At 46.9% G+C, this 20,480-nt stretch overlaps 1 protein-coding gene across 1 annotated transcript in view; it reads right to left on the bottom strand.

The window, feature by feature from the left end:
* Positions 1–20,047, bottom strand: part of LOC115111291 (nucleolar protein 6-like) — a 34,272-nt gene extending 14,225 nt beyond the window's left edge. The window contains exons 1-20 of the mRNA XM_029637203.2: positions 19,877–20,047; positions 19,271–19,474; positions 18,915–19,031; positions 18,616–18,795; positions 18,350–18,518; positions 17,857–17,991; positions 17,459–17,622; positions 17,244–17,364; positions 17,013–17,071; positions 16,535–16,636; positions 16,329–16,444; positions 16,025–16,202; positions 15,667–15,789; positions 15,408–15,556; positions 8,892–8,967; positions 8,643–8,783; positions 8,260–8,377; positions 3,824–3,978; positions 3,467–3,630; positions 3,220–3,372 (exon numbers count right to left, since the gene is read on the bottom strand). Coding sequence (XP_029493063.1) covers positions 3,220–3,372; positions 3,467–3,630; positions 3,824–3,978; positions 8,260–8,377; positions 8,643–8,783; positions 8,892–8,967; positions 15,408–15,556; positions 15,667–15,789; positions 16,025–16,202; positions 16,329–16,444; positions 16,535–16,636; positions 17,013–17,071; positions 17,244–17,364; positions 17,459–17,622; positions 17,857–17,991; positions 18,350–18,518; positions 18,616–18,795; positions 18,915–19,031; positions 19,271–19,474; positions 19,877–19,900 — 2,648 coding nt within the window. The 5' untranslated portion in view covers positions 19,901–20,047. The remainder of the gene's footprint in view (positions 1–3,219; positions 3,373–3,466; positions 3,631–3,823; positions 3,979–8,259; positions 8,378–8,642; positions 8,784–8,891; positions 8,968–15,407; positions 15,557–15,666; positions 15,790–16,024; positions 16,203–16,328; positions 16,445–16,534; positions 16,637–17,012; positions 17,072–17,243; positions 17,365–17,458; positions 17,623–17,856; positions 17,992–18,349; positions 18,519–18,615; positions 18,796–18,914; positions 19,032–19,270; positions 19,475–19,876) is intronic.
* Positions 20,048–20,480: the final 433 nt, after the last annotated feature.

Genomic DNA, 20,480 nt, shown 5'->3' with positions numbered 1-20,480 from the left:
TCCAGTTTCAACTGTTCTGCCTTATTATTATTCAACCATGCTGGTCATTTATGAACATTTGAACATCTTGGCTATGTTCTGTTATAATCTCCACCCGGCACAGCCAGAAGAGGACTGGCCACCCCACATAGCCTGGTTCCTCTCTAGGTTTCTTCCTAGGTTTTGGCCTTTCTAGGGAGTTTTTCCTAGCCACCGTGCTTCTACACCTGCATTGCTTGCTGTTTGGGGTTTTAGGCTGGGTTTCTGTACAGCACTTTGAGATATCAGCTGATGTACGAAGGGCTATATAAATAAATTTGATTTGATTTGATCCATGGGCCAGCTGTGCTGCCCTGTTCTGAGCCAATTACAATTTTCCTAAGTCCTTTTTTGTGGCACCTGACCACACGACTGAACAGTAGTCCAGGTGTGACAAAACTAGGGCCTGTAGGACCTGCCTTGTTGATAGTGTTGTTAAGAAGGTAGAGCATTGCTTTATTATAGACGGACTTCTCCCCATCTTAGCTACTGTTGTATCAATATGTTTTGAACATGACAGTTTATAATCCAGGGTTACTCCAAGCAGTTTCGTCATCTTAACTTGCTCAATTTCCACATTATTATTTACAAGATTTAGTTGAGGTTTAGTGAGTGTTTTGTTCCAAATACAATATTTAGGACTAACTTATTCCTTGACACCCACTCTGAAACTAACTGCAGCTCTTTGTTGAGTGTTGCAATCATTTCAGTCGCTGTAGTAGCTGACGTGTATAGTGTTGAGTCATCTGCATACATAGACACACTGGCTTTACTCATTAAAAAAATTAAAAAGCTACCCTGGGGAACTCCTGTATTGTAATGTCGTTAATGCATTTGTTTTGAAGAAATATTTAATGTACAAGTGAATAGTTTTGAAGTTTTGACCAATAAGGTAGCTTGTTAAGCTGTGGCCAATGGGAGAATTTACCTGGTTAACAGGAGGAGGCCTGAGGGAGAAAGACGTTGAAAAAAGGAAGGAGACATTATCGGTGTTGGTAAAGAAAACCGATAAAAGACGACGATAAAAGTAGAACAAAACCCAAACCTACTGAGTTTTAAAAGTAAATACAGATTTCATCTTATAAGAGTTATTATTTTGTTAACAAAGACTTCGTAGAGACTGAAGCTACAGTCTCATCGTGGAGGTATTTGACAGCCTAGAAGTTAGCCTGGCATCGTGCAAATTAGGGAGCCAAATGAACAGCGCTCTCACAGACGCAATTTGGTAGGCTACACTGACTGATGAGACCAGAGTCCGTGACTTTAGCGTCCCAGGATAGGAAACCTAGGAACCGTGTCCCAGGATAGGAAACCTAGGAACCGTGTCCCAGGATAGGAAACCTAGGAACCGTGTCCCAGGATAGGAAACCTAGGAACCGTGTCCCAGGATAGGAAACCTAGGAACCGTGTCCCAGGATAGGAAACCTAGGAACCGTGTCCCAGGATAGGAAACCTAGGAACCGTGTCCCAGGATAGGAAACCTAGGAACCGTGTCCCAGGATAGGAAACCTAGGAACCGTGTCCCAGGATAGGGAAACCTAGGAACCGTGTCCCAGGATAGGAAACCTAGGAACCGTGTCCCAGGATAGGAAACCTAGGAACCGTGTCCCAGGATAGGAAACCTAGGAACCGTGTCCCAGGATAGGAAACCTAGGAACCGTGTCCCAGGATAGGAAACCTAGGAACCGTGTCCCAGGATAGGAAACCTAGGAACCGTGTCCCAGGATAGGAAACCTAGGAACCGTGTCCCAGGATAGGAAACCTAGGAACCGTGTCCCAGGATAGGAAACCTAGGAACCTTGTCCCAGGATAGGAAACCTAGGAACCTTGTCCCAGGATAGGAAACCTAGGAACCTTGTCCCGATACCATGGACATACAGTAGAACAACGCTGCATTATTTATGAATGGCAAAGGGATATAGAAGATCAAATGTATTCAGTCAGTTCTACACCTTCAATAAACTACTTGCTGTTCAGTTGTCAATCAAAGCACAATAAGTGGCCTATGCGCCACAACTCTGCGTGGCTGGCTATAGGAAAGATGTGAAAAACAATAAATGACTGTGGCAGAGAACAATAATTTGTCTAAGTGAATTTTGACTCATCGTTACCACTTACATTACACGTGACGTGCAAATTCACGAGCATCGTGCTCTCCCTTCTTGAAAAACACATTTGACAGCAACCAACCACAGAGCACACAAACTGTACCAGGAGGCCGGACAGACAGACCGCGTTTCCCCGTCATCGCTCGATTTGACTGTCAGGCGCCTGTCCAGTCAATAGATCACTAGAAGATGCATATCAAGTTAAAACTTCTAAATGAAAAGCAGCCAGAGATAATATGAAGTATTAATCTGTGACCAGATGATTCGCCGACGACTGCAAAACTAATGGAAAACACAGTATGATCTGGCAAAAAAATACTGGAATCAGTTATAAAACCCATAGCCCTTTATGGTTGTGAGGTCTGGGGTCTGTTCACCAAACAAGAATTCTGCTAAAATATCCTTGTGTACAAAAACACAAATAATGCATGCAGAGCAGATTTAGGCCAATATCAAAATCCAGAAAGAGCCATTAAATTCTTCAACCACCTAAAAGGAAGTGATTCCCAAACCTTAACCATAACCTACAGAGATGAAACCATAACCTACAGAGATGAAACCATAACCTAGAGAGAGATGAAACCATAACCTACAGAGAGATGAACCTGGAGAAGAGTCCCCTCAGCAAGCTGGTTCTGGGGCTCCACAGAGCCCCAGGACAGCAACACAATTAGACCCAACCAACTCATGAGAAAACAAAAGATAATTACTTGACACATTGAAAATAATTAAACGATTTGGCCCTAAACCAAGAGTACACCGTGGCAGAACACCTGACCACTGTGACTGACCCAAAATTAAAGGAAAGCTCTGACTATGTAAAGACTCAGTGAGCATAGCCTTTGTATTGGGAAAGTCCGCCATAGCCTGTCTTCTCTTGAGAGCCAGATCTGTCTATGTGCCCACCGCATACAAAATTGAACTGCACTTCCTAACAAAATGTATGACCATATTAGAGACACATACATCCCTCAGATTACACAGACCAACAAAGAATTTGAGAGAAAGAGTTTGTGGTACAGGAAAGTGACGATAGAACAAGTGAGAGAAAAATTAGCAGAGGGATTGATACTTCAAGTAGGTAACTAGTTACCCTGGAGGAGTGAAGGGGGCCGGCTGCAGGAAGAGGGACGCCACCAGCAGGTCAGCAGTGTCCTCTGTGATGTCATCGCTAAAGAGCTGCGCTCCCAGCCAGCGCTTGGCCAGGCGACACACCGCCCCGAAGCACGGGTGGAGCTGCTGGAGCCTAGAACACACAACCACAGAGACATTAGGATATGTGTGTCTGTTTGAGAGAAAAGGTGTAAAGCTATAGTGTTAGCTGACAGAGAGAGCCTGACCCGTGCAGGGTGCTGGTGAGTAGGGGCCGCTGCATGGTGGCCATCTCCAGGGCCTGAGCCTCCGCGTTGTCCCTGACGATGAGCAGGCCCTCTGGACTAACACTCTCCCTTAGGACCTGAGGCTCCCGGTGGTACGCTACCTGGATCCTGAACACCAAGCCATCCTGCACACACACACACAGTTAGTCAAGATGTCTGAGAACAGTGCTTCCCTATATCAGTCAAATTAAAATCAAATCTATGTTACAAAGCTCAATTGTGACAACTGTAGATGTCAGTGTGTGTCATTAATAATCATAATCACTACCTTCCTAACCCCACCGAGAGAGAGAGAGAGAGAGAGAGCGGGGCCCATACCTTCCACACATCCAGGTGTGTGGGACTGGGCTGGCAGGTGTAGTGGTGGTGTTGGGTTAACAGTTCTCCCAGGCTGATGTGGAAGGCTGCTTTAATGTGGCGGATGGCCACTCGGTCATGAGGCCACTTCCCACTGCCCTCCATGTGGCAGATCACTACAACAGGAGAAGGCAAGCGAGAAGGGTTCATAGTAGAACACACAAATAGCATACCTTCTCTGGCTCCACAACAAAACACTTCAATTAGGTCTGTACAGTACCCACTAGGCTTGGGCAGTATGCCGTATAGATCATAAACGGCACCATTGGTCGGATTTTTTAGTTAGTTGGTACTCTTAACGCTGTTTGCTAAATCACATCAATGTGAGTGAGGTGAGGGGATAAAATTACACCTCTCGACAGAGTGGAAGGGGTCATAGAGCCTACTAACGTTTGGGGTCACGTGACCTCGTCTACCTTTAGTAGGATAAGAGAGAGGAAGAGTGAAAATGGCAGATCTGGTGTCGTAAAAAAACTCCACCGCCCCTTTTTGGATACATTTTCGCTTTAGAACCAACGAGAAAGGGGAACCCAAGGATTTAACAGAGGTCATTTGCTAGATTTGCCGAAGGCAATACATACAATGTGCCCTCCTACCTCAGGGTTCACCAAGCTCTGAACTACGCAGGCCTCAGGGACCACAGCGCTGGGGACAACCCAGTCTCCATCACAGCTGACAATTATTAGGTCTTTTTCATAACTATCCAGATACAAAAAGCAAAGCACCCAGTGGTAGAGGTGCACAGACGGCGGTAGAAGTGCACAGACGGCGGTAGAGGTGCACAGACGGCGGTAGAGGTGCACAGACGGCGGTAGAGGTGCACAGACATGCACAGACGGTGGTAGAGGTGCACAGACATGCACAGACGGTGGTAGAGGTGCACAGACAGTGGTAGAGGTGCACAGACGGTGGTAGAGGTGCACAGACGGCGGTAGAGGTGCACAGACGGCGGTAGAGGTGCACAGACGGCGGTAGAGGTGCACAGACGGCGGTAGAGGTGCACAGACATGCACAGACATGCACAGACAGTGGTAGAGGTGCACAGACGGCGGTAGAGTTGCACAGACGTGCACAGACGGCGGTAGAGGTGCACAGAGGTGCACAGACGGCGGTAGAGGTGCACAGACGTGCACAGACGGCGGTAGAGGTGCACAGACGGCGGTAGAGGTGCACAGACATGCACAGACAGTGGTAGAGGTGCACAGACGGCGGTAGAGTTGCACAGACGGCGGTAGAGGTGCACAGACGGCGGTGCAGACGGCGGTAGAGGTGCACAGACGGCGGTACACAGACGGCGGTAGAGGTGCACAGACGGCGGTACAGACGGCGGTAGAGGTGCACAGACGGCGGTAGAGGTGCACAGACGGCGGTAGAGGTGAACAGACTGCGGTACACAGACGGCGGTAGAGGTGCACAGACGGCGGTAGAGGTGCACAGACGGCGGTAGAGGTGAACAGACTGCGGTACACAGACGGCGGTAGAGGTGCACAGACGGCGGTACAGACGGCGGTACAGACGGCGGTAGAGGTGCACAGACGGCGGTAGAGGTGAACAGACTGCGGTAGAGGTGCACAGACGGCGGTAGAGGTGAACAGACTGCGGTACACAGACGGCGGTAGAGGTGCACAGACGGCGGTACAGACGGCGGTAGAGGTGCACAGACGGCGGTGGCGGTGCACAGACGGCGGTAGACGACGGCTTCCGGGTTGGATGTGCACTGTGTTAAGAAGCAGTCTTGGTTGGGTTGTGTATCGGACGCATGACTTTCAACCTTCGTCTCTCCCGAGCCGTACGGGAGTTGTAGCGATGAGACAAGATAGTAGCTACTAAAACAATTGGATACCACGAAATTGGGGAGAAAAAGGGGCAAAACAAAAACTCACGAGTCCACATCTAATATACAATTAGATGCTAAACAATTCATTGTAAGTCGCTCTGGATAAGAGCGTCTGCTAAATGACTTAAATGTAAATGTAATTGTTGTCATTTAAGTATTTTCATTATTTTGATGGTGTTTTGTTGGATGCGCTATTTGCTATTGTTACTGTCCTATTTTGATATGGCAGCTACTGGCCATTTCGAAAGCCTGCTTATATCTTGTGTTGCTCAATTATGCGCAATATTCTATGCTTAACAAATCTTGTTGGAATTTACAGTGAGCTACAAAAGTATTGGGCCAGTGACAATTATATACTACCGTTCAAAAGTTTGGGGTCACTTTGAAATGTCCTTGTTTTTAAAAGAAAAGCACATTTAACATCAAACTGGTCAGAAATACAGTGTAGACATTGAGAAACAGACGCCTCAAAGTCCTCGACTGGCAGCTTCATTAAATAGTACCCACAAAACACCAGTCTCAACATCAACAGTGAAGAGGCAACTCTGGGATGCTGGCCTTCTAGGCAGAGTTGCAAAGAAAAAGCCATATCTCAGACTGGCCAATAAAAAGAAAAGACTAAGATGGGCTAAAGAACACAGACACTGGACAGAGGAACTCTGCCTAGAAGGCCAGCATCCCGGAGTCACTTCTTCACGGTTGATGTTGAGACTGGTGTTCTGCGGATACTATTTAATGAAGCTGCCAGTTGTGAGGCGTCTGTTTCTCAAACTAGACACTAATGTACAGGTCTTCTTGCGCAGTTGTGCACTGGGGCCTCCCACTCCTCTTTCTATTCTGGTTAGAGACAGTTTGCGCTGTTCTGTGAAGGGAGTAGTACACAGTGCTGTACGAGATCTTCAGTTTCTTGGCAATTTCTCGCATGGAATAGCTTTAGTTTCTCAAAACAAGAATAGACTGACGAGTTTCAGAAGAAAGCTCTTTGTTTCTGGCCCTTTTGAGCCTGTAATCACACCCACAAATGCTGACGCTCCAGACAGAACTAGTCTAAAGATGGCCAGTTTAATTGCTTCTTTAATTAGCACAACAGTTTTCAGCTGTGCTAACATATTTACGAAAGGGTTTTCTAGTGATCAATTAGCCTTTTAAAATGATAAACTTGGATTAGCTAACACAACGTGCCATTGGAACACAGGAGTGATGGTTGCTGATAATGGGCCTCTGTACGCCTAGGTAGATATTCCATAAAAGAAATCTGCCGCCTCCAGCTACAATAGACATTTACAACATTAACGATGTCTACACTGTATTTCTGATCAATTTGGACAAAAAATGTGCTCGACTTTCAAAAACAAGGACATTTCTAAGTGACCCCAAACTTTAGAACGTTAGTGTATATTTTTGTCTCCGTACTCCAGCACTTTGGATTTTAAATGATACAATGACTATGAGGTTAAAGAGCAGACCGAGGGTATTTTCATCCATACCATTTAGAAATTACAGCACTTTTTGTACATAGTGTCCCCCCCCATTTTAGGGGACCAAAAGTGTTGGGCCAAATTCACTTGTGTATTGTAGCAGTCAAAAGTTAAGTATTTGGTCCCATATTAACAGCACAATGTCTTTATCAAGTTTGTGACTCCAAATTTGTTTGGATGCATTTGCTGTTTGTTTTGGTTGCGTTCCAGATACATTTGTGCCAATAGAAACACTAAACACTTCTCCATTAATGTGGATGCTACCATGATTACAGATAGTCCTGAATGAATTGTGAATAATGCACTTGAGTGCAGAGCCAAAGTAAAGCGCTGGAGTACTCAGCCAAAACAATAAAAATGTGTCAGTATGTCAATTCACTATGTGTTCTTATTATAAACTGGATGGTTCGAGCCCTGAATGCTGATGGGCTGAAAGCCAATACTACGGGTATGACAAAACAAGTCTTTTTACTGCTCTAATTACGTTGGTAACCAGTTTATAATAGCAATAAGGCACCTCAGGAGTTTGTGGTATATTGCCAATATACCAAGGTGAAGGGTTGTTTGTATTTTAAGAAACGCAATTCTATGCTCTTCGTTCATTTGTTGGCCTGAGTTAACGCCTCGAGTCCCATGCCATCATAGTTATTTTGCTTCCAAAATTAACGTTTTATAAGAAGGCTGAGATTGTTTAACTGACTGCTTCCTGTGTTCATTATTGAAGCATGTTGAGCATTAACCTGCATATTGAGTTGGATTATAAGCCTAAATGGTAGGCTACAAGCAACAGGCATGGATGTGGTTGATGGGAAAGTGAACCATAATGGAAGAATTAGTATTCTATCCCATTTACAAATACAATGCTGCCTCACTGTGGCGAGATTGTTGTTGCACATTGTGTTGAAGAGAATGTATGAACCCTAATTTACCTAACAACTAGGCCTAGAAAAGTTCAGTCCCGCCACAGTTTTGGCACGTACATGAAGGCAGGCAGCATTGTAAGCGCAACACATGAACGCAAGGCACTGATGAACACATGCACCCCCCATACACACACACACGTAAGAAATGGTGTGCCGTACCTTGGATAGGGGTGATGTACACAGGGCAAGGTTTGACCTCATGGGGTACCAGTGACCGGGACAACTTCTCTCTGTTAAAGAATGAGTAGTCCAGCTTCAGGGGCACTGGGGGGAACACCTGTGTGATGGAGGAAGCACAAATCAAACATTGAAATGATGAACCATCTCCAACTCGCTAATTAACGTCTGCTGCATGGAGGAGCTGGAGTGGATTAGGAGCCAAATTGAAATAAACAGGCCTTAACGGGAAGTGACCTAACTGAAACTCATGCTGCCAAACCCTTTTGTTAGGTTTTGCACCAATGAATACACTCCTGTTGAGATGTGTCAATGGGGAAGGGGGGGGGGGGTCTAGGTAGGGTACAGTAGCTAGGGGGGGTTACCTGGGTGTAGCGGAGGGCTGGGTGGGCCCCCTGCACTGAAGTTATGGACAAGGGAAGCCCCTCCAGCGTCCACAGCTTCCTGCTTAGATCATCATATGACTGAACCACCTTCAGACTCTCCTCCTCACCAGTACTGCACACCTGGCGAACACACACACACAGCTTTAACAGGTTTCAGATGTCAAAGTTTGTATGGAGGGGATCATCAACCCAGAGTAAGATGCACTACTACAGAAAACTCAGAACTACCTCCCGTCCCACTTTGATGACATCATCCAGCATCCCTCCAATGTATCTCACACAGGATTCTGGTATATCTGCATGACTGAGGAGAAGAGAAAGGAGCCTCTCTTAAACCTGCTTCTAACAATACTTCCCATACAGCCAACACAACATCATACAAGGAAAAGATGGTGGAGAGTTGTGAAAGAGGCTTTGTGTGGATGCAAGCATTTTGATGAACAGCTCAGCCTACTCCTTCCTTCTAGTATAGGAGAGGGTTTATTTATTTCACCTTCATTTAACCAGGTAGGCCAGCTGAGAACAAGTTCTCATTTGCAACTGCGACCTGGTCAAGATAAAGCAAACCAGTGCGACAAAAACAACACAGAGTTATACATGGGATAAACAAACGTACAGTCAATGACACAATAGAAAAATCTATATATAGTGTCTGTAAATATAGTAAGATTAAGGAGGTAAGGCAATAAATAGGCCATAGTGGCAAAATAATTGCTAAATTGTAATTAAACACTGGAGTGATTGATGTGCAAGTAGAGATACTGGGGTGCGAAGGAGAAAAAAATAAATAACAATATGGGGATGAGGTAGTTGGGTTGGCTATTTACAGATGGGCTGTGTACAGGTGCTATGATCAGTAAGCTGCTCTGACAGCTGATGCTTAAAGTTAGTGAGGGAGAAGTAAATCTCCAGCTTCAGTGATTCTTGCAATTCGTTCCAGTCATTGGCAGCAGAGAACTGGAAGGAAAGGCGGCCAAAGGGGGGATTTTGAGCGCGTACTATGGGTGGGTGCTGCTATGGTGACCAGTGAGCTGAGACATGGCGTCGCTTTACCATGCAAAGACTTATATATGACCTGGAGCCAGTGGATTTGGCGACGAATATGAAGCAAGGGCCAGCCAACGAGCGCATACAGGTCGCAGTGGTGGGTAGTATATGGGGCTTTGGTGACAAAACGGATGGCACTGTGATAGACTGCGTCCAATTTGCTGAGTGTTGCAGGCTATTTTGTAAATGACATTGCCGAAGTCAAGGATCGGTAGGATAGTCACTTTTACGAGGGTGTTAGGCAGCATGAGTGAAGGATGCTTTGTTGCGAAATAGGAAGCTGATTCTACATTTAACTTTGGATTAGAGATGCTTAATGTGAGTCTGGAAGGAGAGTTTACAGTCTAACCAGACACCTAGGTATTTGTAGTTGTCCACATATTCTAAGTCAGAACCGTCCAGGGTAGTGATTCTAGATGGGCGGGCGGGGGCAGCGATAGGTTGAAGAGCATGAATTTAGTTTTACTTGTATTTAAGAGCAATTGGAGGCCACGGAAGGAGAGCTGTATGGCATTGAAGCTTGTCTGGAGGTTTGTAAACACAGTCTCCAAAGAAGGGCCAGATGTATACAGAATGGTGTCGTCTGCGTAGAGGTGGATCAGAGAATCACCAACAGCAAGAGTGACATGATTGAAGTATACAGAGAAAAGAGCCGGCCCGAGAACTGAACCCTGTGGCACCCCCATGGAGACTGCCAAAGGTCCGGACAACAGGCCCTCCGATTTGACACACCGAACTCTGAGAAGTAGTTGGTGAACCAGGCGAGGCAGTCATTTGAGAAACCAAGGATGTTGAGTCTGCCGATCAGAATGCGGTGATTGACAGAGTCGAAAGCCTTGGCCAGGTCAATGAAGACGGCTGCACAGTACTGTCTTTTATCAATGGCAGTTATGATATCGTTTAGGACCTTGAGCGTGGCTGAGGTGCAGCCATGACCAGCTCGGAAACCAGATTGCATAGCAGAGAAGGTATAGTGGGATTCAAAATTGTCGGTGATCTGTTTGTTAACTTGGCTTTCGAAGAAAGATAGATATAGGTCTGTAACTGTTTGGGTCTAGAGTGTCTCCCCCTTTGAAGAGGGGGATGACCGCAGCAGCTTTCCAATCTTTAGAGATCTCAGACGATACGAAAGAGATGTTGAACAGACTCGTAATAAGGGTTGCAACAATTGCGGCGGATAATTTTAGAAAGAGGGTCCAGATTGTCTAGCGCAGCTGATTTGTAGGGATCCAGATTTTGCAGCTCTTTCAGAACATCAGCTATCTGGACTTGGGTGAAGGAGAAATGGAGGAGGCTTGGGCAAGTTGCTGTGGGGGGTGCAGAGCTGTTTACCGGGGTAGGGGTAGCCAGGTGGAAGAATGGCCAGCCGTACAAAAATGCGTATCGAAATTCTCTATTATTGTAGATTTATCGGTGGTGACAGTGTTTCCTAGCCTCAGTGCAGTGGGCAGCTGGGTGCTCTTATTCTCCATGGACTTTACAGTGTCCCAGAACTTTTGTAGTTTGTGCTACAGGATGCCAATTTCTTTTTGAAAAAGCTAGCCTTTGCTTTCCTAACTGTCTGTGTATATTGGTTCCTAACTTCCCTGAAAATGTGCATATCGCAGGGGCTATTTGATGCTAATGCAGTACGCCACAGGATGTTTTTAAGCTGGTCAAGGGCAGTCAGGCCTGGAGAGAACCAAGGGCTATATTTGTTCTTAGTTCAATTTTTTTTTAAATGGGCATGCTTATTTACGATGGTGAGGAAAGCACTTTTAAAGAATAACCAGGCATCCTCTACAGATGGAATGAGGTCATTATCCTTCCAGGATACCCGGGCCAGGCTAATTAGAAAGGCCTACTCACTGAAGTGTTTTAGGGAGCATTTGACAGTGATGAAGGGTGGTCGTTTGACCACGGACCCATAACGCACACAGGCAATGAGTCAGTGATCGCTGAGATCCTGGTTGAAGACAGCGGAGGTGTATTTAGAGGGCAGGTTGGTCAAGATGATATCTATGAGGGTGCCCATGTTTACGGATTTAGGGCTGTACCTGGTAGGTTCCTTGATAATTTGTGTGAGATTGAGGGCATCTAGCTTAGATTGTAGAATGGCTGGGGTGTTAAGCATATCCCAGTTTAGGTCACCTAACAGTACAAACTCTGAAGATGGATGGGGGGGTGCAATTATTCACATATGGTGTCCAGGGCACAGCTGGGGGAGGTCTATAACAAGCGGCAACAGTGAGAGACTTGTTTCTGGAAAGGTGGATTTTTAAAAGTAGATGCTCGAACTGTTTGGGCACAGACCTGGATAGCATCACAGAACTCTGCAGGCTAATTCCACCCCCTTTGGCAGTTCCACCTTGACAGAAATGTTGTAGTTGGGGATGGAAATGTCTGAATTTTTTGTCTTCCTAAGCCAGGATTCAGGCACGGCTAGGACATCAGGGTTGGCAGAGTGTGCTAAAGCAGTGAATAAAACTTAGGGAGGAGGCTTCTAATGTTAACATGCATGAAACCAAGGCTTGTACGGTTACAGAAATCAACAAATGATAGCACCTGGGGAATAGGAGTGGAACTGGGGGCTCCCGGGCCTGGTTTAACCTCTACATCACCAGAGGAGGAGTAGGATAAGGGTATGGCTAAAGGCTAGAAGAACTGGTTGTCTAGTGTGTTTGGAACAGAGAATAAAAGGAGTAGATTTCTGGGCGTGGTAGAACAGATTCAGGGCATAATGTACAGACATTGGTATGGTAGGATGTAAGTACAGTGGAGGTAAACCTAGGCATTGAGTGACGATGAGGTTTCGTCTCTGGAGGCAGCAATTAAGCCAGGTGAGGTCTCCGGATGTGTGTAGGGTGGGACAAAAGAGCTATCTAAGGCATTTTGAGTGGGACTGAGGACTCTACAGTGAAATAAAACAATAAGAACTAGATGAGACAGCAGCAGGCAAGGAATATTGACATTGGAGGCATAAAGCAATCGCAGGTGTTGATCAGGAGACCTAAGACAATAACGGGTAAATGGCGATTAAATGGGTAGAGCGGGTCAGTTAGGTACATACAGGACCTGTGTTCGAGGCTGGGGCCGACAGGTAAACAAAAGGGTAGTGATCCCAAACTGGATGCAGTCTATCACAGTGCCATCCGTTTTGTCACCAAAGACCCATATACTACCCACACTGCAACCTGTACGCTCTCGTCGGCTGGCACTCGCTACATATTCGTCGCCAGACCCACTGGCTCCAGGTCATATATAAGTCTTTGCTAGGTAAAGCGACGCCTTGTCTCAACTCACTGGTCACCATAATACCCACCCGTAGCACGCGCTCCAGCAGGTGTATCTCACTGGTCATCCCCAAAGCCACCACCTACTTTGGCCGCCTTTCCTTCCAGTTCTTTGCTTCCAATGACTGGAACGAATTGCAAGTTGGAGACTTATATCTCCCTCACTAACTTTAAGCATCAGCTGTCTGAGCAGCTAACTGATCGCTGCAGCTGTACACAGCACACCTGTAAAAAGCCCATCCAATCTACCTACCTAATCCCCATATTGTTTTTATTTACTTTTTTGCACACCAGTATTTCTACTTGCATATCATTCTCTGCACATCTATCACTCCCGTGTTAATTTGCTAAGTTGTAAATACTTCGCTACCGTGGTCTATTTATTGCCTTACCTCCTCACACCATTTGCACACACTGTATATATACTTTATATTGTGTTATTGACTGTATGTTTGTTTATTCCATGTGTAACTGTGTTTGTGTCTGACCTCTTTCTCTCCAGATGACATCTCGCGTCTTGTGACGGCCGGCCGCCCAACAACCTGCCCGCTTGACCCTATCCCCTCCTCTCTTCTCCAGACCATCTCCGGTGACCTTCTCCCTTACCTCACCTCGCTCATCAACTCATCCCTGACCGCTGGCTACGTCCCTCCCGTCTTCAAGAGAGCGAGAGTTGCACCCCTTCTGAAAAAACCTACACTCGATCCCTCCGATGTCAACAACTACAGACCAGTATCCCTTCTTTCTTTTCTCTCCAAAACTCTTGAACGTGCCGTCCTTGGCCAGCTCTCCCGCTATCTCTCTCAGAATGACCTTCTTGATCCAAATCAGTCAGGTTTCAAGACTAGTCATTCAACTGAGACTGCTCTTCTCTGTATCACGGAGGCGCTCCGCACTGCTAAAGCTAACTCTCTCTCCTCTGCTCTCATCCTTCTAGACCTATCGGCTGCCTTCGATACTGTGAACCATCAGATCCTCCTCTCCACCCTCTCCGAGTTGGGCATCTCCGGCGCGGCCCACGCTTGATTGCGTCCTACCTGACAGGTCGCTCCTACCAGGTGGCGTGGCGAGAATCCGTCTCCTCACCACGTGCTCTCACCACTGGTGTCCCCCAGGGCTCTGTTCTAGGCCCTCTCCTATTCTCGCTATACACCAAGTCACTTGGCTCTGTCATAACCTCACATGGTCTCTCCTATCATTGCTATGCAGACGACACACAATTAATCTTCTCCTTTCCCCCTTCTGACGACCAGGTGGCGAATCGCATCTCTGCATGTCTGGCAGACACATCAGTGTGGATGACGGATCATCACCTCAAGCTGAACCTCGGCAAGACGGAGCTGCTCTTCCTCCCGGGGAAGGACTGCCCGTTCCATGATCTCGCCATCACGGTTGACAACTCCATTGTGTCCTCGTCCCAGAGCGCTAAGAACCTTGGCGTGATCCTGGACAACACCCTGTCGTTCTCAAATAACATTAAGGCGGTGGCCCGTTCCTGTAGGTTCATGCTCTACAACATCCGCAGAGTACGACCCTGCCTCACACAGGAAGCGGCGCAGGTCCTAATCCAGGCACTTGTCATCTCCCGTCTGGATTACTGCAACTCACTGTTGGCTGGGCTCCCTGCCTGTGCCATTAAACCCCTACAACTCATCCAGAACGCCGCAGCCCGTCTGGTGTTCAACCTTCCCAAGTTCTCTCACGTCACCCCGCTCCTCCGCTCTCTCCACTGGCTTCCAGTTGAAGCTCGCATCCGCTACAAGACCATGGTGCTTGCCTACGGAGCTGTGAGGGGAACGGCACCTCACTACCTCCAGGCTCTGATCAGGCCCTACACCCAAACAAGGGCACTGCGTTCATCCACCTCTGGCCTGCTCGCCTCCCTACCACTGAGGAAGTACAGTTCCCGCTCAGCCCAGTCAAAACTGTTCGCTGCTCTGGCCCCCCAATGGTGGAACAAACTCCCTCACGACGCCAGGACGGCGGAGTCAATCACCACCTTCCGGAGACACCTGAAACCCCACCTCTTTAAGGAATACCTAGGATAGGATAAAGTAATCCTTCTCCCCCCTTAAAAGACCTAGATGCACTATTGTAAAGTGGCTGTTCCACTGGATGTCATAAGGTGAAAGCACCAATTTGTAAGTCGCTCTGGATAAGAGCGTCTGCTAAATGACTTAAATGTAAATGTAATGTAAATGTGTCGCACTGCTTTGCTTTATCTTGGCCAGGTTGCAGTTGTAAATGAGAACTTGTTCTCAACTGGTCAACCTGGTTAAATAAAAGGTGGAATAAAATAAAAAGTATTAATTAAACCGACTGATACAGGGTCAGATCTTTATCCATCCCCAAAATGGTTATGATTAGGATTGGAGGTAGGATGATCTGATTCTAGATCTGTGCTTAGGAGTGGTGAGGTACGTACAGCTGCAGCAGGTGGGTGATGAGCTGGCGTGGGACCAGTCTCTTTTGACAGATGGTCTCTCCTTCCCACACCACAGCCTCCGTGATGTCACCGTCCTGGAACCGACGCAGCTCAGAGCGAGACCCCCACAGCTGCCTGAACTCCTCAGCCTGCACAAACACACACAGCAGTGCAAATGACACACACAACTGGATGACACATTTGAAAGCATGGTATTAATTGTTAACACAGAAACACAAAGAGAGAAATAGACACAGACCTTGGGACTATCGGCTGGGGGTCCTCTCTCCAGTACAGAGGCCGCCTGTTCTGGGTTGAGCAGCAGGCCAAAGGACAGGGGTGGCTGGGCGTTGTGCTTCGGAGCATCACTCTCCACCGGCCACTGCCATAGCAAACATACACTGTTACACACACCAACCAGACTACCCATTAGGAACGTTATCAAGTAAACAGTTCACTCTAAAACGTACTGGACCAGTCCGTCCCAGTCAACAGACCTGAATTACACACAACCTGTCTCAACACCACACACACATTTTACAAAGTGAAACACAGGAACACAAACCATTCAGTACTATTTAACATACGGAAATCAAAGAAAGCAGGAGAATGCTCACCTCGGGGTCAGGGGTCAGTGAGTGGGTGAGGAGGCGGACTCTTTGGCCCAGTCCTCGTTGCAGGAGGGAGAGGATGAAGGGGAGTGCGGTGAGGACGTAGTTTCCACTGTGGTCCATGAGTTCACTGAGGAGGTTGAGTTTCTTACAGCAGCACTGCAGCTTGACCAGCTCACACAGCCTGATGACAGAGACACACAGGAGAGGAGAACAAACAGAATATGGGGGAGGGAGGGGTCAAAGTTAATACAAGAGGAGAGAACAATAAGTGTGTGTGTGCTAGCGTGTGTTCCGAACAAGGCCTTACTGGAAGACATGGTCACTGGTCCTGATCATGGGCTTGGGGGTCATGAGTAGGGCATGGAATCCATCCACGGTGGGGTCGTCCCAAAACTGCAGCGACAGAGAAGCCTCGTGCTGCACCTGAGAGCCAAACAAGCTACAGTCAACCAATCAGAGGGCATGTTACTGCCATCCAGCCAATCTCAAGGCACCTTGCCACAGGGCACTCACCTGTTTGTAGGTGCAGGCTGTCATGTCAGCACACATGTTGAGGTGTCCAGAGGGGTCGACAAAAACAACCTGGAAAGCAGTGTGGAACTCGGCGAGAGAGGGCTGAGGGAGGGAACGAAAGAAAACAAGGGGGAGAAGAACATGTGATTATGATCCATAATGGAGAAAATAGAAAAGCACTCCTATTACTAAAGAAAAATTCCCCCCAAAAAACTAGCTTCTTGTATTTGTTTCATTAGTCCATTGTTGATATTGTCCCAAAATGTTTTGCATGTCAGAAATCGAGTTGAAGAGATACAATTCAAAATACAGAAATACAGCCGGTATGATGCATTTTGCATCACATGATGATTATACCAGCTGTACTTCGAAAGTTATACAACTTGAAAACTTTTTGGGACTATATCAACAAAGGACTAATGGAAAACAAATGCCAAAAGATAGTTTTTGGGTGGCATTTGGACTAGTCCTGCCTCACCGCTGTTGAATCTGGGCCTTTGGCTAGGGTAATTCCATTCTCGGTCAGGTCGTTGAAAGCTGAGATTGAGAAGAAAGCGATGACAATGAGACCGGCTCTAAACAGAGTAGTGATGAGATCAACACCAAACACTTTGCAATAACACCAGGTATGGTATTTATGGTACATGCAATGTTACTCCAACAGTAGGAGTAGACAGACAGGTAGGAGATGAGACCTCATGCATCTTACCCAGGAAATGCAGGCTGTTGCGGAGCAGCTGGTAGGCTGTCATGGTGTTGCTGACTCTGTGGCAGGAGAGGAGGTATGCCAGCAGCATGGAGCCCAGGAATCCACTGAAACACCCAACGCCCTGGGGGAAGAAAGAGTAGTTTAAGCACAGGGTTCATTCAGCCCAGTAAAACTCTTGATAGAGAGGGAGCGGGTGGTGGTGCAGGGGCCCATACCTGGTCCAGCTCCCTCTGTCTGAGCCACACTTTGAGCAGTGCCACTCCCTCTGCAAAGGCGGCACACTGGGAGCTCACAGCGGTCAGGAACTGCAGGTGGGCCCTGGGTAGCATGTCCCCAAGAACAGAACTGTTGTAGTGGGGAGTGGGCGGCTCACTTGTCGCTGCCCAAAAATACAGACAGAAAAGGAATGGATGAGAACGTGGACTTAAGTCTGATTTAAAGGTGAAGAATCTATCCAATGCACAGCTGTAATTCGGGTTTGTGTACCATCTCCCTCAACAAGGAACACTCATCTCATTTAACAATCAGTTTCCATTAACATCCTAAATCAGAAGAGACCTGTATTTTTGGAAACAATATATCGAAGCTGCTTGGTTTGAGTTGAGGCCCTCACCTGGCTGAGAGCTCCCCAGGCCAGTATACCAGTCGGTGCGGATGTTGTTCCTCTGGGGGTGGAAGCGGCTGGGCTTGAAGAAGCCCGGTGGAGGGCAGGCGTGGAGTCGCAAGGTGAAACTGGAGGAGTCTTTGCCTGGAAAAGGGGCCATTTCATTTAATCATTACTGACACACACAAACCAATATTGTGAATAGGTACATGAACAGGTAGTGAATAGGTGCTTGCCGACAACCATATGAATTGCATGCTAAATCCAACCAAGCTAGGCTTTGAGTTAAGGAACACCGTAAAAAAAAGGTTTAAGCTCTACAAGACTTGGCCTTAGAATGAACCAACTGTTCAATCAAACAAATGTATTCATGGAGCCCTTTGAACATCAGCCGATGTCACAAAGAGCTATACAGAAACCCAGCCTAAAACCCCAAAAAGCAAGCTATGCAGATGTAGAAGCACTGTTGCTATCCCACCCTTCTGTGACAGATGCTAGGTACCTGGAGGGGAAAGCAACAGGATAGGACGGAGGCGGTTGCCATGGAGACATGAGTACCGCATGGCCCCGATGGCGGGAGAGGCGGCAAGATGTTGTGCCAGTCCTGCCAGGTAAATCGCCCTCTTCCGTGGGTACCTCTGGTTTAAGGCATCTTTAGGGTGCAGGACATCCTGAAGATAATACATGAATAGACGTATGTTGTTATTTCTGTTGTACGACCAAACGTTGACTCTTATTGTTCAGAGTGAACAGTGTGGCGTTACGTACAGCAGGAATAGCGACTGCCAGATCAACTGAGATGCCTGGTTTGGTGCAGGTGCCCAGTGGGTAGCTGCCTATGATGGTAACAGATATGGGCGGTGCCATGTGAAACTTGCCCTTGGCTGCCTTTGGCACCAAGACAAAGGGGACCTTCACCCCTCCTGACAACCATGACAAGTCACTTAGCTGGGGAAAAAGCAAGAGAGAGATCAATGGCAAACATTTTGGAGATCATTGAGATCAGACCAAATACAACAAGTTCCCACTATTTCTAATCCCCTGGAACCACCGTATCACTGACATACCTCCATGTCAGAAGTCTGTGGTACAGTCTGGAGCTGCTCAGTGACACTCTGGACAAAAGAGTCAATCAGCTGCTTCCTGCGCTCACTCAGGGAAACCTCCTTCAGCAGCTCCTCCATCTGTTGGCATTGGCAGAGACAGAGGGAGATTAAGAAATATATATGTATATGCATGCATGGGACCATTGAGACTGCTGTCATGTTGCTAAGTGGCCGTGTGGTCCCCCCTTCATCAGAAATACTGGAATGTAGGCGTGTGTGTACACACACACACACAAACACACAATGTCAATGTTCTTGAAAACGATTCATTTGTGAATGAACCACCGACCTCCACCCATACCTAACCCCCCTCTCACCTGCATCTTGAGCAGGCTGCAGTGGAACAGGCTCTCGGCCTCCTTGAGCTGGTTTAGTTCATCTGCGGTGGGAGGTTTGTAGAGGTCACCGCGCGACAGCTTCACGGGACGGAGGAGCCCGTTCTGGACCACCTCGGGCTTACCCCTTTTGGCCCTGGTCGGGCCCTCATCTTCCTCATCGTGCGAAGACTCTGATTGCTCCATCTTTGAAACGTGAGAATCATGTGTAACGTTATCATATCAGAATATATATATCATAATATGGTGTAGTGCGAGATCTAGCTAGTAAACTAACTAGCATCAAATTGGCTGCATGGTGGATATAAAGGCATGGGCTAGCTAGAGTTGGCTAGATAAATTGGACTAGCTACAGAAACTCGTCATAACTTAAATTCCGACAACCATTCAAATACTAACGTTATCTGTAATACTAAGCGAATAGATATTGTCTCCGCTAGATAATGTTACCGTTACGTTAGCCACACATGAAGAATTACAGTACACTGTAATGTGCGATGCTAACGTTAGCTGGCAGCTAATTACTAGTACTAGTCGTCATTGCCTCATGCTAAAATGAAAAAGTTCACACTATATAATGTAAGTTACCTGCTCCTTGGCTGTTGCTTTCATCTTTTATTTATTCACTGGTTGTTCAATAGGCAATCGTTTTATTTCCATGCATATGAAAACTTTTAGTTATCGGCACAATTCTCACGTGTGGACTAGATCAGTCAGACCCTAGTGCATTACGACACACAACTGTGTGTTACGATTGGGTAATTTCCGTTGAACTCCGCCCATCTAATTCAAGATGCGTTGCATGAGCATACACGGAAGGATGCAGAGGAAGAGAGGCCCAACTTGGGTGGAAAACCTTTCTCCCTCCAGCAGGTGGCGTTTTTCCCCCGTTGTTTCGCCAACCAAGCAGGGAGTTTTTGTATGGAGGTCGATGAGGGTCAAATTTGGTCAACAAAAAATGTATGGCGTATCTGCTACGTGAGGTTTATTTAATCGAAAATAAGTTTCGTAATGCTTAAATTATGAGTGTACTGATATAAGTAAAACAAGTGACATCCCTGCAACTTTGAGAAAAAAACACTATATTGGAGTTGTCTCTAGATCAAATTGTATTTGTCACATGCGCCGAATACAACAGGTTAAATGCTTACTTACAAGCCCTCAACCAACAATGCAGTTAAGAAAAATACCT

Source organism: Oncorhynchus nerka, linkage group LG27 (genome assembly GCF_034236695.1).
Source record: "Oncorhynchus nerka isolate Pitt River linkage group LG27, Oner_Uvic_2.0, whole genome shotgun sequence".
NCBI lineage: Eukaryota > Metazoa > Chordata > Actinopteri > Salmoniformes > Salmonidae > Oncorhynchus > Oncorhynchus nerka.
Note: the sequence above shows the minus strand (reverse complement) of the source record. Positions and strands in the feature narration are given on the sequence as shown.